General features: G+C 49.6%; 1 protein-coding gene across 2 annotated transcripts; it reads left to right on the forward strand.

The window, feature by feature from the left end:
* Nucleotides 1-667: 667 nt before the first annotated feature.
* On the forward strand, nucleotides 668-22,062 carry MEOX1 (mesenchyme homeobox 1). 2 transcript variants are annotated; one of them, XM_025440264.3, is made up of 4 exons: nucleotides 668-806; nucleotides 1,826-2,343; nucleotides 18,623-18,795; nucleotides 20,421-22,062. In XM_025440264.3, exons 2-4 carry the CDS (start codon nucleotides 1,875-1,877, stop codon nucleotides 20,541-20,543), a joined length of 765 nt encoding a protein of 254 aa, XP_025296049.1. In that variant the 5' UTR covers nucleotides 668-806; nucleotides 1,826-1,874; the 3' UTR covers nucleotides 20,544-22,062. The 2 variants fall into 2 exon arrangements, with proteins under 2 accessions (XP_025296049.1, XP_048969990.1); XM_049114033.1 differs by lacking the exons at nucleotides 668-806; nucleotides 18,623-18,795 and having other exon boundaries at nucleotides 1,427-2,343.
* Nucleotides 22,063-27,633: the final 5,571 nt, after the last annotated feature.

The raw sequence follows: 27,633 nt of genomic DNA on the forward strand, positions 1-27,633 counted from the left end.
TGTCAAGCTGCCATAGACGGGATGCCCGAGGGCAACTCCTGGTTCTGCCCTTTTGGAGCTGTGTCATTCTGAGCTAAGCCTCATTTTTCGTTTGTGAAACATAGAACGTAATTCTTAATTTACCCATAATAGGAAAGTCATTTCGGAGGAGAAATGTGTGTGCAATAGCTAAGTCCCAGGCAAAGCAGAGAGATGAGTCTGGTTGGTGGCAGTGATCCCATCTCCTCTCCTGGCCTACGATACCCTGCCCATTCCAGAAACTCTTTGCCAATTCCATGAAGTGTGTGCGGCCTCCAGGCTGCCGGGCAGAGGCCCATGGGCCCTCCTGGCGTCTTTGGAACCAGCCAGCACACGGTTATGTCCATGCGCATGTCGGCTCTGATCCTGCTGCTGTGGGCCGTGGAAATATTCAGTGGGAGGGGACCTCTGGCCCGTGTGCTTGGAATGTCATCCTCCCAGAAATTATATTAACCCTCCTGAGAGACCAGCAGGGCACGGGGATCAAGTAGATGGACGGATTGACCGATTGAAATGGCAGTTGGCCCTCTTGTGACAGGCACTGGCCAGGAAGGCCACACGATAGTTTGCCAAAGAGAACTCCTTCAGGAATGAGAATCTCTGATTCCTGTTTCCATGCCCCAGATTCCACAGAAGCCGTGGCCTCTGGGGCTGGGGTAGGGGAAGCAGGTGTGGGTAAAAGTTAGAGGGCCTAGGGAAACTTCAAGAGCTTTCTCTAAGAGCCTTCCCTTTGCCGTGGAGAAAAATGACCTGAAAGCCCCCTAGAGAAGAGTGTGGCTAATTGGCATGTAAGTCGGGGTTAAAGAACGGAAGGAAGAATCTGATTGTTTTTTTAAGTTACTGAGAAAGTGAGAATGTCACTTTGGGCAGAGAGAAATAATTTTTTTCTGGAGTGTGTCTTTCTTTATGCTGCAGACCCTAGTGGGCCGCTGAGACTTGCAAAAAAAGATTTCTTTTAATCCACCTTCCTTTTTGCAAGCAGCAGTAGAAGGGCCTTTAAATCAAATGCAATCAGCAAACTTGTCTCTTGCACTTATTCCCCGCTTCACTCCCTGGAATTTGGCACTTGATGGATTCTGGATCTGACTTAAGGCTTTTTCCAAATCCAAGACTTGGGGAATTTTGTTAACAGTGCAATAAAATAACTTCATAGCGTACAGGAGGCCCATTAAAGAAGTGGTGTGCGTGTGTGTGTGCTGCACTCTCTCTCTCTCCTTAAAATTAAAAAAAGAAATACAGACAATGTTTCTTTAAAAGTCTCCATCTGCAAATCCCATTAGATGTGCATATAAGGTTTCTGATGATTAATAGTTGCCTGCTCGGGTTTTGGTTGGAGGGGATCGTGTGTGTGCTGGTTAACCCCTCCCTCTCCTCTCTCACGTTTCACTTCAGAAATTTGTCACTCTCTCCCCACCACAGGATTTAAAAGTGTGTCTCACAGCCCCAGTCCAGCCCTCTGCAGGCATTTGCTGCGGGCTCCAGGGCAAGCACTCATCAGCTGGTGCATCTGGGCTACAACAGTGAAAATGTTTAGTGTCATCGGAGACAAATACATGTACAGGGGACCCCAATAGGCAGGCTGGTGTGTCGGGGGGGCAGGAAGCCAGGAGTAAAGTCTGACATAGGTGTGTGCACACACATACGTGTAGCTGGCCACATGTGTGCATACTCCAAGGAGAGACTTTAGTTTTGGTTTTTGTTTTGGTTCCTGGGGTGAATTTTCTACTGAACATCTTCCCCTCTTATTTATTTATCTTTTCTTTTTTTTTTTTTTTTTTTGCATTTTTAAAATTTTGAATATAAAAAGTGTAAGAATCAAAACTTTGAAAAGACGGAGGCTCAGCGGCAGACGGCAGATGGATCCTGTGGCCAGCAGCTGCATGAGGAGCCCCCACCCCCCAGCCCCAGGCTGGGGCTGCCTTCGAAACCCCCACTCTGAAGGCAGTGGGGCCTCAGGGCTGCCCCATTACCCGCCAACACCGTTCTCCTTCCACCAGAAACCAGACTTCCCGGCGACAGCGACAGCAGCATACCCCGACTTCTCGGCCTCCTGCCTGGCAGCCACCCCACACAGCCTTCCCCGGGAGGAGCGCATCTTCACTGAGCAGCACCCCGCTTTCCCACAGCCCCCCGACTGGAACTTCCCTGTCTCAGAGGCCCGGCGCAGGCTCAACCCGGGCCCAGCTGGAGGCTCCAGGGGCATGGGGGCCAGCAGCCCAGGCCTGGTGGACACCACGGGAGGCCCGGGCGAGGACTACGAGGTCCTCGGGAGCACTGCCAGTGAGATGGAGAAGAAGTCATCCAGACGGAAAAAGGAGAGTTCAGGTATGTGGCTGAGGAGCAGCTGAGCATTCCTTGGTTAGGTTGCTTGCCCTCTCTGAGCCTAGCTGCACTAATCCTGAATTGCAAACATTATCTAATCTACTCAAAGGCTCAAAGGCAGGAGCTACCTTTGGGGTTTCTTCTATTCAGAGTTCTAGGATTCTCTGGTTGCATCTGTGCCTCCCAGAACTCCCGGACCCCAGACAGGTTATGCCAGCAAGTGAATGAAATAAGATCCACAGAGATTGAGAGGACATGTGTGATGGAGCCTCGGTGCAGGCCGGCAAGGACTAGAGAGGAGCTTTCCTGAATCTGGGCGGCCTCTGGGTCATGTTTCTCCCCACCCTGCCCTGGCAGGCTGCAAATGGTCCCAGAGCCAAAGGGTTTGCTCAAAGGAGAGTGAGCTGAGATGGGAGCTTGGAGCACTAGGACCAAGGCTGGGACCCTCTGTCTCCAGGAGCCTAGAGGCTGAGAAGCAGGCCTAGGGCTGGGATGGGAGAGGCAAGGGGCAAGGAGGAGATGGAGTGTGGAGATTTGGGGCAGATTGCCCACGAGGTATCACTGTGCCCATGCCTGGGCCAAGAGGGCAGCTCAGCGTGCTAAAGTCTGGGCGACCCCCAGGGGAGGCATCCCCTGAGGGGTCCTCCTGAGGGATCACCAGCCTTGGCAAAGTCAGGGAGGCTGGCAGCCAAGGACTAGCACTGCACCTCAGAAAGCAGGTGGAGCCCCGCTCCGTGTTGAAGCCCAAGAGGATGGAGCCAGCCTGCTCATTAGGATCCTAGCTATGGGGCAGCCCGAGTGGCTCAGCGGTTTAGTGCTGCCTTTAGCCTAGGGCCTGATCCTGGAGACCCGGGATCGTGTCCCATGTCAGGTTCCCTGCATGGAGCCTGCTTCTCTCTCTGCCTTTGTCTCTGACTCTCTCTCTCTCTCTCTCTCTCTCTCTCAATGTGTCTCAAATAAATAAATAAATAAATAAATAAATAAAATCTTAAAAAAAAAAAAAAGATCTTAGCTATGTCCATCTCCTCCCTGCGGTGGTGACTTCTCATTTCCTCATCTCCCCATGACTTCTTCTCTCTACCTATTCACCTTCTATCTGGTTCCTTGTCCCCTCCTTGCCCAGAACAAGGCAGCGTCCATTCCTGCTGTCCCCTTGGCCCACTGTGTCCTCCTGACAGCTACCTCCAGAGCAGCCTGTCTGTCTGTCTGCACCTAGAGAGGACTTTTCTCACAGGGCTAACCAGAGGCAGGCAGGAAATGAGAGTGCCAAGCAACCAATGAGAACACTCTGTGATTTGCTTTTCAACGTAGCACAGATTTCCTGAGCATCTTCTTTTTGCCAAGCACTGGCCAAGGCCCCCCCGGTGGAGGGGGGAGGGCGATGAGGAGATGTATATGGAGGCCTCTCTCCCAGGGGGCTCAGGCTGAGAGGGAGGAGAGGCCCGCGGATGCCTGTGTGGCAGTGGATGTACTATGATCTGGGAGGTTCACAGTGCTGCAGGAAACACACATTAGCTTTTTTAGGTCCCACCGGTGTGCAAAGTAAATACCGCAGGTCTTACCAGTATCTCTGTCCTATATGCATGGAAAAGGAGAGGCAGAGAGTTTTGAGGACACTGCTAGGATGGGGTCGAGGTAGTGCCCTGCTCATCGGGATTTGCCCAGGACTTTTCTGAGTTTAGCACTGAAAGTCCAGCGTCCCAGGAAACCCCTCAGCCCTGGAGCAAATCAGGACAGTTGGTTAATCTTGGAATGGAGCTCAAACCCTGGACGTCAGATCCCAAATCCCCCACCTTTCAGCAGATTTCAAGCATAATCCTCATTTTGAAATGTTTGGTCTCCATGCTTAAAGGTGCTTACAGTGGATGGCCACAGCCTTCTTGGCTGCCTGATAGGAGGGCCCTTTAAGTCCCCAGCTGATGAAATCCTCAAGTATTCCTAGCCTTGGCTGGAGACGTGGGGAGATGGGGCACTTTCTGCTTCTCCTCGCTCTCAGTGACTTGGCTCTGCGCCTAATTGAAGAGCTCTCCCCACCGTGGCGCCTGCCCCCTTGCTCCTCCACCTCTGCCCAAATCCCCTTCTGCAGCATCCAGCCACTTCCAAGGGAGCTGGGAGCCAAGGCACTAGAAGGCACAGGCAAAGGGCTGGGCTTAGGCAAAATCATTCTGTTCCAGCAAGACCCACATGTGCCATCTTTCCTTTGGGTCAGTGGCCTGTGGCGCTGCATTAGGGAGTGAGCCCCAGTGCCAAGCAGCTGGCCATCCCAAGAGCACAGGAACACCCTGCACTGAATGTCCTGCAACTCTTCATAGGGTCAGCCACCAGTGGGGGCGGGGGTGTGGGGGTGTGGGGGGTGTGGGGTATTCTTATCCAGGAGCAGCCCTGGGCTCCACTCCCCTCCCGGGCCCCCTCAAGAAGCAGTAATGGCAGCAGACAGGCAGGGCAGGGCAAGCTGAGTTTCATTCATTCTCTGGGATTCCAGACCTACTCCCCATCTAGCATGGGAATCTCTGTGTCCCAGCTAGATGCTTGAGTCTTCCCTTGTAATTTAACTGGAGGGGGAGGAGGCAGGAAAGATGAGCTGGGTAAAAGCTGGAAGAAAAATAAAAGTAGAGAAGGCCCACAACCAACTCTAGGAATCTGGAGTCCAGCTCACAAGAAACAAACCCATGGGAAAAAAAAAAAACAAAAAAAACAACCCACTCCATCAGTCGAGTCACGCTTAGATTCTCTACGTAACATTTTGCTATCTTGTTCATCACAGAATTTTTGGCATCAATTTTGATTTTTTAAAGCAATGCGTTACAATGTTACTTCTTTTGGTGACTGAGGACTTTGACACCACTTGCATTTTGTGCCCAGCGTGAGTGTGTCCCATTTCTCACCTGGGCCCTTGCTCAGCTGTCTCTGAATGTTAACCAGCCATCGATCAGAAAGGTGTTTTTCATAGTTCTTCACGGGCAGGCCAACAGGTTGGCATGTCGGCACCACGACTGTGGGCTGGGTAACTTTAGAAAACTTCTTTAAAAAAAAAAAAGAAAACTTCTCAATTTCCTGGAGCCTTCATTTTCCCAGTTGCAAAATGGGATCATAACAAAAGCACCTTCCATACAGAGTCACTGTGAAGATTAAATGCAGTGATCCATGAAATTAGCACTGTGCCTGGCATATGAGCTCAATAAATGGCAACTGTGAATGTTATTAGAACGATATTTCCAGAACCAACCAGGGGAAGGGGAGTGGTCGGTGGAACTGAATATTTCAAATCCATTGACTCAGGAATTCCTGAATCTGGAGTATAACTTCTTGCAGTTATCATTGGTCCTAAAAATCCAGTTATTTGTCATCGGGTAGGAACTTGGAGCCCAGAGATCTTCTGGAGAGGTTGGAGGGTGAGATGTGCCTGGCAAAAGGGTCCCATAGTGGTTGTCCGAGGAGGCTCCAGTAACAGAAAGTTACTAGAAGTTTGTTTCAGAGAGGAAAGTTCTCTCTTCCCCCCTCTCCTTCTGCCAGCCCCAGCAGCTCCCCTGTCATTCCCGCTAGAAGTGGAGCTGATTTGCTCAAATAAATGAATAGGAAAGTGGGGGTCCCTGGCTCCCGCTCAGAGACCTTCTGTTGGTCCACGGCACAGAGCTGATTTAGGAGACCAGTGTGATGTTATCTTACCGCAAACACTCCCAGCCCCGGGGCCCATGGGTGTTAAAGACCCCTGCTGGCTGGGACAGCTGCGAGGCCACTGCTGTTTGCCCCCAACCTGTCGATCTGTCTTGCTACCGTGGTTGTCTTTAATTTATGGGAATGAGAGATTTCGCGGTGATTTCCTGGTGGGGTTCAAGGGAAGGTCGCGCGTGATCTGCCTGGCTGTAGGTGAATCCGATCGCCCCCCTGGGAAAGCCCCCCCGTGCTGGGGCTCAGCCCTGCTCGCTGATGCTCTCACGTTTTTCCCTTCCTCAGACTCGCTTTGTCCTGTCTCTTTCGCCTCCAACACACGTGCCCCCCAGGGCTGAGCCTTCACTGATTTCTCCCCTGCAAAACATGATCCCCACCTGCCCTTGTGCAACCACACGCACCCCCAGTTTCTCCTGAGGTTTATAAACCCTCCACAGATCAGCCCCTTTCTCCCACCTGTTCGCCTGCAGGCCACCCTTCCCACCTCCACCCCTGCCCCGCCACACCAGTTCCGCTAGCCTTTTGCAAACACACACCCTTTTTCTTCACCCAACCCCATTTGCCAAAGCACTTTCCCTTGCTTCAGGCTTCCTTCCCTCCCCCCACTCTCCTGCCTGTTGAAGTCCTTATTTTCACAAGCTGCCCCCTCCAAGAATCTCTCCTCTTTTTTTTTAAAATTAATGGCTCTACGTGTACGTAGCATCATGTCAGTGAAAGCTGTAGTGAGGAAGTTTCAAGTCTCAGTAGCCACTAGAACCTGTGCTGATCTTCTAAATAAATATCTCCTAATGTCATAAAGGAGCTCTTCTGAGATTTCTTTTTTTTTCTTCTTCTTCTTCTGAGATTTCTTATCCTGGGACATCTTATATTTGAAATCTCCTTTTTTAAAAATTATGACCAGGGGCATCTCGCTGGCTCAGTCGGTGGAGCATGCCACTCTTGATCTAGGGGTTGAGTTTGAGCCCCACATTGGGTGTAGTAATTACTTAAAAATAAAATCTTTGAGAAAAGTAAATAAATAAATAAAAATTATGATAAAAAAGACATAACAAAATTTACCATCATGATCGGGTTTTAAAAAATATTTTTAAAAAGTTTTATTTAGAGGTGCCTGGGTGGCTCAGACAGTTAAGCTTCTGCCTTTGGCTCAGGTCATGATCTCAGGGTCCTAGAACTGAGCCCCGCATCTGGCTCGCTGCTCAATGGGGAGTCTGCTTCTTCCTCTCATCTCCCTCTGTGCTCTCTCTCTCAAATAAATAAATAAATAAAATATATTTTTTTAAGTTTTATTTATTTAAGTAATCTCTATACCCCACACGGGGCTTGAACTCATGACCCCGAGATCAAGAGTCACATGCTCCTCCGACTGAGCCAGCTGGGTGCCTGAAATCATGATCACTTCTAAGTGGACTGTACAGTACTGTTAATGATATGCACATTGTCCCAGAACAAGTCTCTAGATCTTTTTCATCTTATAAAACTGAAACCCTACCCATTGGAAAATAACTCACCTTTTTCCCTCTGCCCAGGCCTGACAAATAGTGTTCTACTTTCTGTTTCTAAAAGTTAGACTTTTAGGTTAGGTTGCCAGTCTTCCTCAAGCTTCACAGGGGTGGTGACCAGGGGAACAGGGTTAATATGTGACCGTATCATTATATCGGATGAGGAATAAATCTAAACAGAACACAAAGTAGCTTTAGGTCAAAGGCAACCCATCTTACTTTGCCTTTTAATATGAAGTTTCTCTACACCCTCACCAATACGTGTTCTTTTCTGGTGTTTTTTTTTGGGGGGGGGGGGTTGTTTCTTTGATGCTACCCTTCCGAACAGACATGAAATGATACCATGTTTTGATTTGCATTTCCCTAATGTTTGGTGATGTTGAGCATCTTTGCATATGCTTGTTGGCCAGTTGTAGATTTTCTTTGGAGAAATGTCTATTCAAGTCCTTGCCCACTTTTTAGTTGGATTGTTTGACTTTTGTTGTTAACTTGTAGGAGTTCTTATATATTCTGGATATTAATCCCTTATTAGTGTGTAGCTTGCAAATATTTTCTCCCACTTTGTGGGTTGCCTTTGCATTCTGCTAATTGGTCCCTTTGCTGCACAGATGTCTTTAAGTTTGATGTAGCCCCATTTCTCTGTTTTTGCTTTTGTTGCCTGTGCTTCTAGTGTTATATTCATGAAATCATTGCTAAACTTAATGTCATGAAGCTTTTTTTTATTTTTAAGATTTTATTTATTCATGAGAGACACAGAAAGAGGCAGAGACATAGGCAGAGAGAGAAGCAGGCTCCCCACAGGGAGCCTGGTGTGGGACTCAACCCCTGGACCCAGGATCACACCCTGAGTTGAAGGCAGATGCTCAACCGCTGAACCACCCAGGCATCCGTGTCTTGAAGATTTTTTTCCCCATGTTTTCTTCTAGGAGTTTTATAGTTTTACATATTTTTTAAAGACTTTATTTATTTATTCATGAGAGGCACAGAGAGAGAGAGAGAGAGAAATACAGACACAGGCAGAGGGAGAAGCAGGCTCCCCTCAGGGAGCCTGACGTGGGACTTGATCCCGGGTCTCCAAGATCACACCCTGGGTTGAAGGCGGTGCTAAACGGCTGATCCACCTGGGCTGCCCTATAGTTTTAGATCTTATGTTTAGGTCTTTAAACTATTTTATTCTAGAGACAGAATGTGTGTGCTGGGAGGAGAAGCAGAGGGAGAGACAGGATTAGCAGGCTCCACATTCAGCTCATAGACCAACTCAGGGCTTGATCTCACAACCCTGAGATCATGGCCTGAGCTGAAATCTAGTCAGATGTTTAACCAGCTAAGCCCCCTAGGTGCCTCTTTAAACTATTTTGAGTTAACTTTTTATATGCTGTAACATGAGGGTCCAACTTCATTGTATTGCATGTAGATATCCAGTTTTCCCCACATCATTTGTTGAAGGTTGTCCTTTCCCCAATGTGTAGCTTCAGCACCTTTGTTGAAGATCATTTGACCATATATATGAAGGTTTACTTCATAAGTATTCTGTTTCATTGTTCTATATGTCTCACTTTATGCCAATACCATACTGTTGTGATTATTGTAGCTTTGTAATATGTTTTAAGCTAGAAAGTGTGAGACCTCCATCTTTGTTTCTCTTCCTCAAGATTGTTTTGGCTACTCAGAATCCTTTGAGATTCCATATGAATTTTAGGATGATTTTTTTCTGTTTTTGCAAAAAACGCTGTTGGGATTCTGATAGAAATTGCACTGAATCTGTAGATCACTTTGAACAGTAAGGACATTTCAACAATATTAAGTCTTTTGATCTATAAGCATAGGATATTTTTTCATTTCTTTGTGTCTTCTTTCATTTCTTTCAAAATGTCTTGTAGGGTTTTTTTTTAAGATTTTATTTATTTATTTGAGAAGAGAGAGAGAACATGAGTGGGGGAAGAGGCACTTGGAGAGGGAGAAGCAGAGTTCCTACTGAGCAGGGAGTCTAACACAGGGCTCGATCCCAGGACCCTGAGATCATGACCCAAGCTAAAGGCAGACGCTTAACCCACTGAGCCCTGTTTTGTAGTTTTTAGTGTACAAATCTTTTACCTCCTTAGATAAACTATTCCTAAGTGTGTTTTTTTTCTTTTTGATGTCGTTTTCAATGTAAATTGTTTCCTTAATTTCCCTTTCAGATTGTTCATTGTTCATGGATAGAAACACACTGGTCTTTGTGTGTTGAGGTTGTATCCTGCAACTTTGGTGAATTCATTCATAAGCTCCAAAAGTTTTTTTGTGGAATCTTTAGGGGTTTCCATGTACAAGATCATGTCATTTGCAAACAGAGATTATTTTACTTCTTCGTTTCTGATTTAGACACCTTTTATTTATTTTATTTTGTGTTTTTTTCACCTGATTGCTCTGGCTAGGACCTACAGTATTATGTTGAATAGAAGTAGCAACAGTGAGGATCTTTGCTTGTTCCTGGTCTTAGAGGAAAAGCTTTCAGTTTTTCATCATTGAGTACGATGCTGGCTGTGGGATTTTCATATATGGCCTTTATTTTTTAAAAAAATATTTTATTTATTTATTCATGAGAGACACAGAGAGAGAGAGACAGAGGCAGAGGGAGAAGCAGGCTCCGTGACGTGAGACTCGATCCCGGGTCTCCAGGGCCTGATCCTGGGCTGAAGGTGGCGCTAAACTGCTGAGCCCCCCAGGCTGCCCATATATGGCCCTTATTAGGTTGGGATAATTTCCTTCTGTTTCTAGTTTGGTGAGTATCCAAGGATCCTCCCTCTCCTGACACACAGATCATGCCTTATTTGTGCCTCCATCTCCACATCAAACCCAGTTGCCTTTCATCCAGAGTTACAGCATATGGCTGCCTTTCTCCTGAAAACTGAAGTGTCTGGAGGGCCAGAATGGTCTCTGATTCACTCTGCAATCTCCATCACACTTAATGGAACATTTACCCTAGGAGGAGCTCATTCTTTTTTTTTTTTTTAAGATTTTATTTATTTATTCATGAGAGACACAGAGAGAGAGAGAGAGAGGCAGAGACACAGGCAGAGGGAGAAGCAGACTCCATGCAAGGAGCCTGAAGTGGGACTTGATCCTGGGTCTCCAGGATCACGCCCTGGGCTGAAGGTGGCGCTAAACTGCTGAGCCACCAGAGCTCCCCCGGAGGAGCTCATTCAATGTCTAATCAATAGCCTCCATTACAGCCTGGCATTCATTCATTTATCTTCTCCCCTTCTTTCTGAGAGGGGCTCCACTACCTGGCCTGAGGGTTCCCACCATGTATGATGTACTTCTGTAAAATGCATCAGGACTTTTATAGTCTCACTCATGAGAGTGTGCAGACAGCCCGATTTCAATCATAAAACCAGCCCAGGTCAGGGCTAGTGCTGGGGTCACATAAACACATAAACACATAAACAGTCACATATGCAGGCTGGGCTGACTACATGATCCCCCACGGGGTACTGAGGTCAGCTCCCAAGTACCAGGGCCACCATGGCTGCTGTGGCTGAGCAATGAGGTGGACCCACCATGGCAGGACAGTTAGAGGGGCTGCTATGGCCGGGCAGCCAGAGGGCCCAGCTGTCATAGGGACACGTGGCTGTTTTTCCGGTCTAGAGGAAAGGGCACATTTTTCTAATTTGCAGAGAGGTTTCCTGTGGACAAGCATCAGCCTTGCCAAGCACCCCTCCTGGACTCACTCCTTCTCCTTAGTGGTGAGCACTGGCTATGAAGATTTGGCAGCGGGGGGCGGCGGGGGGGGATAGGAGAGTGTCTTAATCCACCGAGGTTACCATAACAAAATACCATAGACTAGGTGGCTTAAACAGTAGATATTTATTTCCTCATAGTTCTAGAAACTAGAAGTCAAAGATCAAGATGACAGCAGGTTTTGTTTCTCTGGAAGCTTCTTTCTTTGGCTTGTCCTCTTCTTGCCATATCCTCACTTGGTCTTTCCTCTGTGTGTGGGCATCCCTAGTGTCTCCTTATGTGTCCTAATCTCCTCTTCTTATAAAGATACCAGTCAGATTGGATCAGGGCTGCGTTTTAACTCAATCATCTCTTTGAAGATACTATCTCCAATACAGTCACATTCTGAGACACTGGGGTTAAGACTTCAACATGTTAATGGGGGAGGCAATTCAGCCCATAAACAAGAGTTCTAGGGACAAGGACAAGGTTCTAGAGGTGGTATCAATGCTCCAGTCAAACACTCCTTTAGTGAAAGCATCTCAGAGGAGTGCATGACCTCAGAGCTTTCCTGGCTCTGGGTCCCTTCAGCCACTAGGGCTTTCCCACACAGAGCATTGTTTCTGGCTACAAACAGATCCCTGCATTCTTATCTTATACACACAGAGAAAGCCCACTATAGGAATGTATCTAAAGAAGTGGGCTGTTTGACAAAGGAAGAAGGAAAGGAGATGATCATTAAATAAATGGACAACTTCAGTGTCACTTGGGTAACCAGAGTGACCCTGAGTACTGTGCTCGGTGATCTCATATCCATGCCCACCATCCTTGCTGGGCTGCAGCCTAGTGAGGTGAGAGGGGGGCAGGGTTCAGGGGCAACTGTTAAGTGCACCAACTGGGCAGATCTGGACCAAGTCCCAGATCCACAGCTTCCCAGGCTGTGTGAGCTCAGAGAGTTCTCCCCTTCAGAGTCCCCGTCTCTGAAAAATGCAGATCACGATGTCTACCTCACAGGAGTTGCTATGGGACAAGATGAGATCATAGACGTAAAGACACAGCCAGCCCCTCAATCCATTGTTCCCAAACCCACACATGAGCACTCCTCTCTTCAAAGTCTTGCCTGATCCTGGCTGCATCCCAGGTGGCCTGTGCTCAAAACGTGGCAAGACAGTGACCCGAGGTCAGAGGGAGCCTTTGAAGCCTGCCACCAGCTGGGCCTGCCTGTCTCTGCAGGCTCACTGGTCTGGGGTCGGGGCATTGCCGGTCAGGGTGTGGTTTGTAGGGCACACGGCTGGCCGGCCACTGGAGCCCCTCTCATTCCAATTCCAACCCCAGAGCCCCCAGTGAGGAAGAAGTCTTAGGGAGCCAGAGTGACCAGCGTGGACTGAGAGACAGGAACTCCACATTCTTCCTGCCTCCTGCTTAGGGCTCCTGCCCCTCACTGTCAGGCAAAGACTGGGGCCTTGACCACTGTCTGACTCAGAGGGATCAGCACAAACTTGTGTCTGAACCCGCTCAGGCCCCATCCAGATACAGTCTGAAAGTTTTGCAGAAAGTCAGTATCCACCAAAGCAGTAACATTCTGACCAGCATCTAAGACCTAAGGGTCCAGAGAGCCCTTGGGCTGTAAGAATGTCAGTGGGGAGGCAGCCTCAGCCCTGCTTGCTGCCCTGCCAGGCTAGGGGCTTAGGAGTGCCACCCGACTCACCTTTCCTCTTTTGAGTAAGTCAGGGCATCTGGGCCCAGGGAAGTGGGGATGATCCCAGAGGCAGAGCAGCTCTTTCATTTTGAGGGCAGGACTTGAGGCCCCTGTGGGCTCTGGGAGGCAGCCCCTTTCCATGCTCCCCCTCCCTCCCCCCGTGCCCCCCCCTCCCCCCGTGCCCCCCCCCCAACCTTTCTGTTCACTGAGCTGGGCTTCCCTGGCCTCTGGCCAGCATTCCTCTCCCACCCCCCCACCCACCACCCCCAATCCCAGCCTTTTCTATTTCATGTTTTCCCTGTTTTCCTTGAACACAGTGGTGGAGGAACAGTGTGAGCAGTGGGGGCTGGTCCTGCGGCCCACACTTCCTTTGGTGACAGCTGAGGGCTACATCTGGAACATATAAACACAAACAAAGCCCAGAGCTGCCTATGCCTCCCCCTAGCCCATTTCAGAGGCTCACTGTGGCTCCCCACCTTCATTTCCCTGCCTCCCTCCACCTTCACCTTTCTGCTCCCCTCTTCCAAGCTCCCTCACACCCCATTTAATTGCCCATCCATTCCCTTCTCCCTCCATACTGCAGGGCCTCACTGCTCCACCCCACAGGGGACCTCAGCAAAGACTACTGTAGCACCAGCCATTTCCATTCCAGAAGAATCTGCTTCTCTCCCAGAAAACATACTTTGAATTCCCCAGCCCCACTGCTGGGTTCCTCAAAGAGGCTGGGAGCCCTCCCAGTGCTCTTCGGGCATCTAGCAGACAGGGAAAGGGCCCAGTGAGAAAGGAAGCCAGGGAGGTCCTAGGTGCAAACGCCCAAACTGGTCTTGGGCTGGTTCCATCTGGGTCCTGTCTATTTTGAAGGACTTTGACTCCTCCTGAAGTTGAAAGTATCAGAACTAAGAAGGATGCAAAAGGCTGGCACCGTGACAATCTAGGAAGCCACAGACACAGTTTTCAGAGGGTTTGCCAAGGTCTCACCTGCTAACATTATCCCCCAGGTATCCCCTCCACTTCCCCGCCCTGGACGCACACATGGACACACCCCTCAGGTGAGCACAGCCTCTATGCTCACCCCCAACCCCAGGGTAGTGTGACATAATAGCTGTAGCCCCAGACTGGTCCCAGGGAATTCCAGGAAGCCTTTTCATCTCTGGGTCTTCATTTCCTCCTCTGTTGAATGGGCTGATGTGTACCTTAACACCCTACAGTACACTTTAGAGGACACAACAGGAAAAAGCCTAAGATGTGGGAATAGCCTCCCGTCATGGCAATCTGGGTTTGCGGTCCAGTGCTGTCTTGAGGCCCTCTCTCACCTACTCTGGGCTCCCCTGTAAAGTGGAAAGGTGACCAGAGATCAGTTCTAAGCCCCTTCCAGCATTACTATTCTATGATTCTGTAATATATGAAACCCCTAAAGACGTTTATCTCTGGGGAAAAGAGATCCATTGTCATCTGGGAAGTGTTATTTGAATGTACAGCATGTGGCTTTCTATCTGGTCTTGGATAGAAATTTATGTAAGACGGCTGTGACAATTAGGGAGTAAGGATACAGGCCTCCAAAAAGGCGTGTTCCCCAGCGTCTGTCTGAACTTCCTTGTAGCTCTGATAAAGCTGTCTGCTAACTTGAGGAAGGCCTGCCAAAACTGACAGCTATTTATGAAATAATTTACCTTGGATGGTGTAAAAGCTCACAGTGGAAACCGCAATCACACATACATCCTGTTTGCATTTCTCTGGGCACGACAGTTCCATCCCAGCCCTGCTGGCTGGCTCTGGCTCCGAGGGTCAGGGGTCGTGCAGGGGCTGAGGCAGGGCGGGGCTGCTCCTCCTGAGCCCCGGGGGGCAGCCCACTGAGCACCAGCATCCTCCCTCTGCAGTTCTGGAAGAGGCACCCCTGCCCCTGAAAGAGAAGCAGGACCAGGACGGCTGAGATGTGACTCTCTCTGGTCAATGCCAGTTACTGTGCCTGGAATCATGCCCCCGCTGGAAGGCTGACATAAGAGTGGCCAGGCGCACAGATCAGAGCAGAGATGCAGAGTAGTAGAGAAGGGAGAACAGTTAAAAGGCCAGACATTGAAAAGACACCCCTTTCACACAGCTCCGGAGATGAGGTACCTTGGCAGGCATCGTCTCTAACCTCCACAGTCAATCAACCTCTGCAATTCCATCTCCAGGAGAACCTCTCCGTATGGTGCTCCAGGCACTGTGCTCGGGGTTAAGACACATTACCCATGGCATTTGACCTCTCTGCAGCCTTCTGATCACAGTGCATGCAGCTATTCTTGTTTTCCTCCTCTGCATGCAGCAGAGGAGGAAATTGAAGTTCAAAGAACTCGAGACACTTGCCCAAAGTCAGAGACGTCCTTGGAGACTGCTAGGGCCCAGATTCTCCAAGCACTCCTCAGACACAATTCCACCACTCAGCTTTGTACATCAGAGGGAGACAGAAACGCTCTGGCATAGCCCTGACCTTTGAGTCGAGGACCTAGGGAAGGCTGAGGAGGGCCTGGGGACAGAGCACACAGCAAGACCCCAGATCTGACTGAAGAACTAGAGGCCCAGACAAGAACCTGCAACTGGAGAGGCCTCAGGTTCAAGACCAGGAGTTCTTAACAGAAGAGAGAGTAGGGAGAGGAGAAGAGGATGTCAGGGCTGCATACTGGGAAAGGACTCTGACACCAGCTCCCCCAGGTGGGGGGGGAGGAAGACCCAGCCAGTCTCCTGCTCCTACACATAGGGAAACCGAGTCCCGGAATAGGAGGGAGGCACGCCAACAGAGGTGTACTCTGTTGGGATCAAACTATCCTGTGGGTAATGTGCAGGACTTTTGGGGGACTGCTCTTTTCTGGGATTTTATAGGCATTCGTGTGCACCTAAGCAGGTCTGGGAGTAGGGGAATGTGGGTGTGGGCATCAATCCAAGACAGGGCCCCCAGGAGCCCTGGGTGTGGAGACAGGCAGAGCTACCATGTGCTGGGTCAGCCCTCGGCCCTGAGCCTGCAGATGCAGATGGAGAACCCCAAGGCCAGCACTGACCACCACACCTCTAGCCAGATGAATCTGGGTCCCAATCTCAGTTCTGCACCACCACCATCCCAAACTGCTGGGCACATCAGGCAAGTTCCTGGACCTCTCTGAGGCTGCTTCCTCCTCTTACGCTAAGTAGGATTTAGCAAACATTTAGCAAGTACTGTGCCAGGTACAGTAGCAAGTGAGAAAAGTTTTATCTCTGGGGGGAGAAAGAGAGCCCTATTAATCAAACTATCACACAAATCCACAAGACGATGCTAAAGAGGACAATAATGGTACCTCCTCCTAGGAGTGCTTTGTGGAAAGGATTAAATGCCTCTGAGTACATAGGTGCCTTCAAGACACCACAGCTGTTACTATCTATCCCAGTCCCTCAGATGACATTTCCCGGAGTCGAAGAATTGGACGAATGCTTTTTATTTGTCAAGAACTTCAAAGTTTTAAAAGCATTTTCCACACCTAAAAGCTGGTCCAGTCTTCCCAATAATCCCGGGAGGCAGGTGCTTTATTTTCCCCAATTTTTTGATGGGGCCACTGAAGCCCAGAGAGGTTAAGTGACTTACTCAAAGGTCCGCAGCAGGAGATCGCGGCCTCACACCTGGGCGCGCGTCTTGGTTTTACCCTCCCTGGGTCGTGAGAGGGATCAGCCAGGAAGCACCCTGAGCCCTGGGGCACGAACCGGATCTCCGCCGGCCGCGATGTGCTCCCGGAAGGCTGGCCTCCCTCCCCGGCCCGCGGCGGCCAAGGCCGCGCACTCCTGGGGATCCCCGGCCCGGGGCTGCGCGTCCTTCCCTGCAGCCCACGCTCCGGCTCCCGCTTTGGGGGGTGGGGGGGTCTGGTCCGGCCTTCTCCCAGCCAGCCGCACGGCAACGGGGCGCCCCCTTCCTGCCCCCGCCCCGCGCGCCCTTTGGGCGGCAGACCCCGACCCGGCAGCCCGGCATCGGGGAGCCCCCGGGTGACAGCGCCTCTGCGCCTTCTCGGGTCCCCCCGGGGAGCCCCGATCGTTTTTTTTCCGTGCGCCCTTCCCCGCGCCTGGAGCCGCCACTCCGGCCTCTCTCCCCGGCTCCCGGGCGGAGGGGCGCGGGGACCCAGGGCCCGAAAACTGAAAGCCAGGGGGACTGAGTGAAAAGCAAAGAGAAGCAACTGCGGAGAAGGGATCCTGCGGGCTGACGAGGGGTCCCCACCTCCCCACCCGCTCCGCCCTGTGGCTGCTTGGGGGTGGGTTGGGGGGAGTGGGAGCGTCCTCCCTGTCCTCCCCCACTCCGTCTAAAAGCCCCAGCGCCCCCCATCCCGGGGCCAGCCCGAGACAACAGAGACTCCCCTGGAGAGAGACACACACAGGCTGGGATGGGGTCGTTAAGGGGACAGAGGATGGGCACACCGCTCTCAGTAAATCGCCTAACTCTGAGCCACCCGGCCCCAGGCCTGTAAAAGGACAATGAAACGAAAGGCTTCCAAATTTTAGAGCCCTGCAGGAAAAGCGGTTCCTGTAGCCATTCCCCGGACACGTGGCGCGCATTGTTAATTGTGTGGGTGTCTTGGTCTCCTTCCGGCGTCCCTCCCCACCCCGACCCCACCCCTGAAGTGGAGGCAGAGCCGCCTCTCAACTTGCTCTTGCTCAGGAAACAGCACAGTCTCTGTCATTGGCACGGCACTCTACAGTTTGTAAACCCACCGTGGATTTTACTTGAAACATATGTGAGTCACACTGCTTTGGGTTTGCTTTCTGCCTCCGCCAGTCACCGGCTGGATGAACTGGAGGAACTTGAACAACTTGCTTTAAAAGTCTCTGTTTAGTTTTCTGGTCTCTACAGTGAGGCTGATACAAGAACTCCCCTGGCTGAGTTATTGGAAGGATTAAGTGGCTGATACATGTAAGGTGCTTGCTCCCTGCACCCCTGTTAGCAGTTATGATTGAGCCCCTGCTGTGTCTAACTCAAGCCCAGAACTTTCCAGACTTGGCCCCTCCCGGTATCAAAAGGGGAAAGAAGCTTAAGGCAGCACTTCTCAGCTTACATGTGCACACAGCTCCCCTGGGGATCTGGCTAAAATGTGATTCTGATTCAGCAGGTCATGGGTAGGGCCCAAGATCCTGCAAGTCTGACCAACTTCCTGGCCCTGCTGCTGGGGCCTCGGCACCCTCTGAGAAGTGAGGCCTTAAGAGCAGTGGTTTGTAAACTTGACTATAAGTCACAATCACCTTGAATACTTGGTAAAATCCATAGCTGGGGCCCCACCCCCAGAGTTTCTGATTCCCTAGGTCTGGGATGGGGCCCTAAGCTATGCATTTCTGACAGTTCTCAGGTAATGGTGATGTCACTGAGGACAGAGAGCCTCTGTTTTAGAACCTCTTGCCCCATATGTTTATAGCCACTATTAATATCAAACTGGGGGAGCAGGGCTGGATCATAGAAATCATTAAACAACCAAGAGCAGATTCTCATGCTTTGGGGATAAGAAAAGTTTGGGAGGGGGGTGGATGCACCTGAGGTTGGGAGCCAGAAGACTCCCCGTTCATAGGGGTTAAAGCGCCAGAAAGAATGATCAAGGGACAGGGTGGGTTCCTTCTCAATATCCTTTTAAAAAACTAGAGAGACAAGGAAAGGCTGCCCTGACTCTTAAGGACAAAAAAAGAGGGAATGTCTGCCGCTCACATCTTCCTGTTTGGGATGTTTTCTCCCCAGACAACCAGGAGAGCCGGGGGAAGCCTGAGGGCGGCAGCAAGGCTCGCAAGGAGAGGACCGCCTTCACCAAGGAGCAGCTGCGGGAGCTGGAGGCCGAGTTCGCCCACCATAACTACCTGACCCGGCTCCGGAGATACGAGATCGCTGTGAACCTGGACCTCTCCGAGCGGCAGGTGCGGCCCACGGGGGCCTCCTCTTCTGGCCATCCTTCCTTTCCTCTGCTCTCTCAGTCCCTTCCCTTCCCTGAACCTTCTCTTCTGTCTTCTCCCTCTGCCCAGTGCAGTGGTTCTCCACTGTGGCTCTACCTGAGAATCACGCAGTGGGGAGTTTAATAACAATGATGTCTGGGCTCCACCCCGACGGATTGTTTTCATTGGTCTGGGATGGAGTCTGGGCATCAGAATTTTTCAAAGGTCCCCTAGGTGCTTCTCACCTGCAGCCAGGGTTGGAACCTCTAATCTGGTTACTCTCAAACTTGGGTGTACAGTGGAATCACCTACGCCCTCGTTTAAAAGGCAGATTCAAAGGGGTGCCTGGCTACCTCAGTCAGTGGAGCAGGCAACTCTTGATCTTGGGGTCATGACTTCAAGCTCCACGTTGGGTGTAGAGATTGCTTTATTTATTTTTTTTTAATTATGATAATCACAGAGAGAGAGAGGTAGAGACATAGGCAGAGGGAGAAGCAGGCTCCATGCACCAGGAGCCCGATGTGGGATTCGATCCCGGGTCTCCAGGATCATGCCCTGGGCCAAAGGCAGGCGCCAAACCACTGCGCCACCCAGAAATCCCAAGATTGCTTTAAAAATAAAACTTAAGGGCAGCCCGGGTGGCTCAGTGGTTTAACACCGCCTTCAGCCCAGGGCCTGATCCTAGAGACCTGGGATTGATGGAGCCTCACATCAGGCTCCCTGCATGGAGCCTGCTTCTTCCTCTGCCTGTGTCTCTGCCTCTCTCTGTATCTCTCATGAATAAATAAAATCTTAAAATAATAATATTTGATAGCTTTCAATTGATGAGGGACTCTGCCAGAGTACTCAGTCTACAAAACTAAGATTCAGATCCTGCCTCTACCACTTCCTAGCCCTGTGACCTCTGGGACTGTCTCCTAACCTCTCTGGGTCTCCATCTGTAAAACAGGGTCATGACCCCACCCTGCAAGTAATGCTGAAGCTCAGATGAGAAAATACACAGACCAGAGCTATCTAAACTGCCAAGAGCGTTTTAAATGTGCCTAAGGATGAGGCTGGTGATTCTCTGCTCCCAGACCCCTGGGTTCTAGAAGCTAGAGGGAGGAGGTGTTGGCACAGGAGAAATGGGGCATGTGAAAGCGAGAGGGGCCAAAGGCCCAGTGACTTTTAGACCCTGCCACCAAACTGTCAGGCTTTCAGACGCAAAGACAAGGAGACTCAAGACAGGCCTCTGGGCAGATTGATGTGTCCTCCCTTCTGTCTCAATGCCCGGTGCCTTTAGAGAAGCAAGGCAGCACAAGCAGGGGTTCAAGCTGGGCCCCCTGGAACTGCAACCTGCTGTCTTGAGCATCAGTATGGGGAGGTAGGGACTGCCTGGGTGGCTCAGTCGTTTAGCACCTGCCTTTGGCCCAGGGCATGATCCTGGAGTCCTGGGATCAAATCCCACATCACGCTCCCTACATGGAGCCTGTTTCTCCCTCTGCCTGTGTCTCTGCCTCTCTCTCTCTCTCATGAATAAATAAACAAAATCTTAAAAAAAAAAAAAAAAATATATATATATATATGGAGAGGCAGTTGAAGTGACCGGGTTCCTCTGATTCCTCCATCAGGTCAAAGTGTGGTTTCAGAACCGAAGGATGAAGTGGAAGCGCGTGAAAGGGGGTCAACCTATCTCCCCCAGTGGACAGGACCCCGAGGATGGGGACTCTGCTGCCTCCCCAAGTTCAGAGTGAGATTCTCCATGGAGAAAGAAAGACTGACTGAGACCCGTACCCAGCTCCCCTCATCCCAATCCTCACCCCAATCCCGCCTTTACCTTCTCCCATCCCTACCCCCCCAGAGCAGCCTCTCCACATCTCTCAATGACTCTTCAACACAAAGCAGTCTGGCATCTCTGGGAGCCATGAAGTTTCCCAGAAAGTTCTATCCAGCTTTGCTCTGTCTTAGCAGTCTCTTCCCCAAGGCGTCTGCTTCCCGTAGCTCTCATAGCATCATACAGCAGCCAGACTGGACCCAAGTGAATCTGGGGAACAGCTCCAGGCATACTGCTGCTTGGGGTCTCTCGGCTGCCACCCACCCATCCTGCTACCACCTTCCTCCCACACCAGCCAGCCCCCCTCCAGGTCTAGACACCACCTGGCCTTTTGGGAGAGGACTCTTGGGACCAGCTAGTGACCTGTGGAAGCAAGTGCTCCAAAGGAAGGAGATGACTAGAACCCCCACACCCCTGGATCACCCTTCCTTTCTCGGCTCTGTATCTGAGGCTCTGGGGAGCCTTCAGTTGTCCCAAGACCCCAGGGAGAACTAGTATGAGGAGGATTGAGGATGGAAGGTCCTCAGCTGCTGCCAATCAGAAACCCAGTCCTTATCTTCCAAAGTTGTTGGCTGAGTGGGCAAGTTTATAACCCTGGCTGGAGGAAGACTGTGGGAAAAACAGCCAGGGTCCCTATATGGACCCATTCACACTGGCTTGACTGGGTGGCTGAGAACGGACCTCTTCTTTTCGAAGTCACTTCGGGGATATAGCTGGGTCTGCTGAGCCGCGCCCCTGAGCAATGGACCAGCTGTTCCTTTAAATCCACAGTTTTAGGATTGAAAACCTATCCAGATGCTCACATTATTGAGCTGAGGGCTGGAAAGTGTCCCCTGTGTTCCAAGGATGAAGAGATCATACTAAGCCCAGTGAATGAGCGCCTAGAAATGTGGAACCCTGGAGTGGAAGTATCCTGTGTTTTCAAGGGACTCTCTCTGCAAAGGAGGACAAAAAAAAAAAAAAAAAAATCTCTCTTTCTCTGTGGGATGCATCTGAGCCCTTCCAATGTGTTCCACACTTGCTGTTATGACAGGAGGAGCTGCTAAGTTTATGTACATGGACCGCCCAGATCTTCTGGGGTGACACTCCAGGAAAGATGGCCAAATAGCCTGGGGTGACCAGAGCCTTGGAGAGAGACCCCCGCCCGCCTCAGTGCTCTGTTTCCCAACACCAGCTGGTGTTGCACAGAGGTCAGGAAGAGTTTGGAGCTCTTGTGTATAGATTTAATCATTCACATTGTAAAAAGAACCCCACCTCCCCATCCCGAAAGGACAAACGCTCTGGAAAATGATTGCCAAATGAGATGGCTGGTTAGAGCATGTGTAATTTTTTTCTAAAGCGTATTTCATATATTTTCTTAAGATTACATCAAGTTAACTGTGCAAGATTAAGTCACTTAGTAAGAAAACTCTTGGAGAAATAAAATCAATAAAAAGCAAGTTTCCAAGGCCTTTTTCTTTGCAGAGCTAAGAACCACATTCTATATGCAACCTTCTGGTGTTCGTGTGATGATCACCGGGACTGTGTCTGAAAACAAAGAAAAAAGAGAAGAAATCACTTAGACCAAGGGACCCCCTTTTAGGTTCTTCAAAATGGGGGGGGCAGATGTCATCATTGTAAAAAATATGTTGTTTCCAGGCAACTGCATTGTTTTCATTTCCTCTTATAAAATTTTAGCTATCGGTTTCCCCCAACCTGTGGCATATCAAATAATCGAAGTTCTGTAGATAAAAGATGAATTCTTTTTAATAAAGGAATCTTGACCATAAACTAACTACCCCTGATTTGAAGGGGGAGTGAGAAGCAAAGGGAGAGGGAGAGAGAGAGAGAGAATCTCAAGCAGACTCTGAGCCAAGTGCAGAGTCTGGATCAGGGCTTGATGTTACGACCTTGAGATCACAACCTGAGCTGAAATCAAGAATTGGCCACTCAGTCGACTGAGGCACCTGGGGCACCCCTCTAATTTTTAAATTCAGAGTTTGGAGGTTTTGTTTCTCAAGGTAAAACAATAAACACCAATAGTAATAACAATGCCACAAGAAGAAATGTCCTCAGTCCTGTGCCTTTTTAATTTAAAAAGATTTATCTCACCAAGATGTTAACCATGGACAAAATAGAACTGGCTATGGAGAAGGGAGGGAGGGATCCAAGAGAAGAGACCAGGCCAAGATTTGCCCTTGAAGCAGTCTGGGCCCAGCATGGGCATTGGCCAGAAATGACATCATCAGGAGCTGGTGAAGGAGGGCAGACCCACAGAATCACGGGGCCATAGAGATTCAGGTTCAAAGACAAGCAAAATAGACACCCTCAAGCACTCCAATACTCCCTTCTCACCCTACTTCCCTGGCTTCAGAGGATATCAACATCTCCTGTTTTTCCTTGTCTATCCAGAATGTTCCTTCTCTGTCTCTCATGCTTTAGCACCCACTGCTGGTTCTTGAGCTTTCCTCCTTCTGCCTACCACCTTCCCTACTCTTCACACTCTACCCAGATAATCCCATCTACCTACATTTTCTTATTGGGGTAAAATATGCATAACATAAAATCTTAACCATTTTCAAGCACACAGTTCTGTGTCATTAAGTACTGTCCCAGTGTTGCACAACCATTGTCACTATCCCTCTCCAGATTTTTTCATCTTCCCAAATGGAAACTCTGTACCCATTTGAGAAGGAGCTCCCTCTTTTCTCCACCTACATGTATATAGTGCTTACTCTGTACAGTGTTGGACACTATTCTAAGTGCTTAACATAACAATCCCAAGAGGTCATACCAAGTATTCCTCTTTCACTGATGAGGTGACCAAAGCAGAGAGCAGTTGAATAAACCACCAAGGTTTTATAGCTGGTTAGTGGTTGTGGTAGAGCATATGATTGGGCCCAATTATTTCCTCCCTTCTTTGTTAGGGGAATACAGCTCCCTGATCACTGCCATATGCTGTACCTCCCATAGGAGGAGTGTACTTCCCCACTTCGTTGACCCCAGGCTTGTCCAGGTGTCTGCCTTTGGCCAGTAGAATGTGAGCAGAAGAGCCAGGTGCCCAGTTAGCAGAAGTTTTAGAGTCACTGTGTCTCTGTTATTGCTCTTTTCTCTCTGCACAAAGCTGAGATGGGGATTCCACCATGAGCCTGGGATCCAGAATGAGGAAGATGTGGAACAAAGCCAAAGCCGATGCACAACGTTCAGCTTGGAGCGAAGGTTGTCAAAGAATAACCTGGAAGTTCTGATATACAGGGACTCAACAAGTATTTGTCAAATAAATGAATGGACCCATGGACCCAGATTGAAGGAAACATTCTTATCACAACGCTTCGTCATGGGGAAGCTGGTGGACAAGGAAGTCTGACTCTGGTCCCGGGGTTGCATCTCTTTTCTGCACTGTGTCCCAGATATCTGGCCCCCAAGACATGTTGTCAGCAGTAGGAGACTCTGACCCAGGTGCAGCCCTTGGGCAAGAGACCCTGTCGGGGCTCAGACTTGGAGTGGTAGCTGTGCATAAAGGGTTCCTGGAGTTCCTTAGAGATGGATCCATGTGGCGGGAACAGGGGGAGTATCACAAAAAATCTAGAAGAGAAGATGAGGCCTCAACAGCAGAGCAGCTGGAGAGGAGATTGCACGTTTAAGGAATATTTAGAACGTAAATTAAGCAGGACAGGTGATGGATTGGTTTTTCAAGGGAAGCAAACTGGGGCATCAGGGATGATTCTAAGGCTTTAAAAGAATTAGTGCCAAACCATCTGTTTCTGGCTTGCAGATTCTTCCAGTCTATGGAAGTGAAGACATATGTCAGAGAAGACATAAAAGTTTGTCTTAAGCCATTAGATGTGGGGATCATTTGTTACTACTGCACCACCTTGTGAGAACTGACCAAAGCTGGGATTTGAACCCAGGCATTCTGGCAGCAGAATTCTAAGCTCATAGATCTACCAGGATATGGGAGCTTAAGTTTTTATATTCCACTCCCTACTACTCATACCACCTGGGTGACTACAGGCATCTCAAACTCAAAATATTTAAGGGACAATCTCCATTACCCTGATACTCTGAATTCCATATTCTGTATTCTGAATCCTTCGTTTTAATTGGTGACACCATAACCTACTCATTCACTCATACCAGAGACCCAGGATGTGTTGGTGACACCATTTTGCTTTGCAGAGCCAGTCAATAGTCAATTACTGGGTCTTGCTCATTTCACTTCCGTGTCAGTATTCCTCATCCCTACAGCATTCTTTGTCTTCTCACTAGTATTGCCTTTGTCCAGGCTGTCAACATCTTTCACCTGAATTAAAGCCCTCAATAGCTCTCCCTCCTTCTGATCTGAGACTTCTCAAAGTCCATCCCCTAGAACAATCACCCACACACAAAAAATCCAACTTTGTCACCCTAGATTTAAAATCTATCAATGGCGTCCCATCGTCTACAAAGTTCAAACTCTTCCCAGCCTCCAAGGTTCCCATGCTCTGACCCCTGCCTACTTCCACCACCTTGTCCCACCACCTCTGCCACAAATTCTGTGCTCCAGCAACACCAAGCTGCTCACTCTTCTGTGTACACACACTGGCCCAATGTGTGATTTCTCTCCTGCATTCCTTGTTAATTCCTTTCCTAAGGACTTAAGCATCTAGGAGCACTAAAGGGACTCCTGGAAAGGAACACAGAGCACATTTTAATGTATAAATATAGCCCAACTAATTTTCAACATCAGACAGCAATATGAACATTAATTTCCAAAATCAGTAGGAAAAAAAGGCTCAAATGTAAGAATTTAAATTTCCCCAATAAACACAGTTAAGAAGTTTGTTGAGGAAAGTCTTATGGAGAAACTGGAGGTACATTCACACATCAATCAAGTGTTTTCTGGTTTCTTTTGAACACTCCCTGCGCTCCTCCCACATTTTAGCATTGGCATTTGATTGACCAGTCAACAGTAGCTGGGGCGGCTGCTCCTCAAGTGAGTAAAAATCCTCTGCTTTGTCTTGGGTACAAAGCTGTACAAGAGAAGCAAGGCCACCCACTGGCGACTCCCTGATGTGAACCAGTGATTGTGACAGAGATGGTGACTTGGTAGGAATCCAAACAGCCAAGAATTCCCATACAGTAACTTCTCGGTAATGGTTTTCGCCATCCTTGAGAGAATATCAAGGACAAGCAAGTGTGTAGCTGCCCTTCAGAGAGAGGCAGAAAGGAAGCAAAGCGAGTAGGGGATCCATTTCCCAGTGAAAGGGACTCAGTGGGGCTCAGGGCTTCAGAAATCTACCTGCCTCAGCCCGGGCCTTGGGAGGGATGCCTGCATTTCTGAGGGCTTATCTATTCAAAGAAAAGAACGGGTGTGTGTCCGGCAGGGATCCATGCTTTCCTATCTGTTCCCCTAAATCACCATAGTTCCAGTAACCAACAGAGCTCATGGTGGGTGGCTTTCTTTCCTTCCCTTGAAAGCTATATATTCTCCAGCCAGGCAGAGGCCCTGTGCCAGCTAATCCCTTATAGTTACCAATGCAGCAACTGCCAATCATGTCATCTCCTGGTCACCACAGCACTGGGCTGTAACCATGTTCCTTCTCTCGCTGGTTGCACCCTCTCAGTCCCATTTGCTGTAAACCCTGAATAGACACCTTCAAAAATATCTTGACACTTTTCTCCATAGCCTCTCCACACCGTTCTCTACTGCTACATCATCCCCGGCCACTACTATCCTTTTATCTCTATCTTCCCACTTGTGTTTCTTCCTTGGTGGCCATTGCCACAATTTATAATTCTTAGATTTGTTGTTTGCTTATTCATTTGTGGTCTGATTTCCAAGCTGGAGAGAGGAAAAGATGATGTGTTTCTCTGACAGTTTTTACTTCCAGCTGCTAGCATGACGCCCAGCACATAATAAATGCTCAGTAGATCGTTATTGCATGGTGGACAAGTGAGTGCATGGACGCATAGATGGAAGGATGGAAGAGGGAATTGTTAAACTAATGGTGTCACCTAGCTTCTCAGCTCACGAATGACCATTGCTGGCCACATGGCCCACGTAGGAGAAGCTGTGGCCCAGAAGTGAGTTAGACTGGCTGGCTTAATGGAGTCCCAGTCTTTTGAGCCCACCAGGTCCAGCATGCCAGGCCAAAAGAGGGACACTGGACACCTACCTTGTTTCTGTGACCCAAGGGAGCTATCTCTGATTCTGGCCAAAGGACCAAGATTCTCTGACACCCACTCCCCGACTCTCAGCTCCAAGCCTTATCTGAAGTCTAAATGAACTTCTCCCCCTTGACCTGCAGTTGGCAAAGAAGCAGCACCACGGCTCGGCCTCTGACAACAGCAAGCTCAGAGGCATGCCTGATAAGAACCTTGTGAGTTCACGCTCATTTCTGAGGGTGATGTTTAATAGCTTGAAGGTGACATCAGGGTTGAGACTAATATCCGATTGAACAGAAAGAGACATGACCTAACTCGTCTCTCACCGTGGGCCTGGCTGCAAGAGCTTCTCTTTCTTTATTAATTTCCTAGCCGGAGCTGCTGGCTCAGGACTCCAGCCCGTCCCCAGAGCTGGGGCCTGTGGCTGGGCTTCACTCCAGTATTATTGGGAAGGGAACAGGCCCAGCTGGGTCTGAGAGCCCCCACGAAGAGCTGTGTTCATCTCAGCCCGAGCCCTGCAGTGGGATTTCTCTACCATCCCACGGATTTACCGCACTTTGAGAAAATCCAGTAGGGCAAATTCAGAGTCTCTCAAGAATCCCTCATGGTGTAGAAGAAAATGAGCTACAGCCTTCCGTCAGCTGCAGGCTTCCCCAGTGTCTATAAAGGATGGTTTTATTTGTGTTTTCAAGAGTGATTTAAAACCAGTTTTCCAGGAACACAGACCCCGTCTAAAGTACCCGGCACACCTGGCTGGAGAGGAGTAGACCTGCGTCTGAGTGGGGTCTCTGCCTGGTGGGACCATGCTCCCTTCACATTGTTGGCCCTTACTGCTCTCTGCATTGCTGGAGGAGGAATCCCTTACTCCTTACCACCTTGCCTCC

The sequence above is a fragment of the Canis lupus genome, chromosome 9 (genome assembly GCF_003254725.2).
Source record: "Canis lupus dingo isolate Sandy chromosome 9, ASM325472v2, whole genome shotgun sequence".
In the NCBI taxonomy this organism is placed as follows: Eukaryota; Metazoa; Chordata; class Mammalia; order Carnivora; family Canidae; genus Canis; species Canis lupus.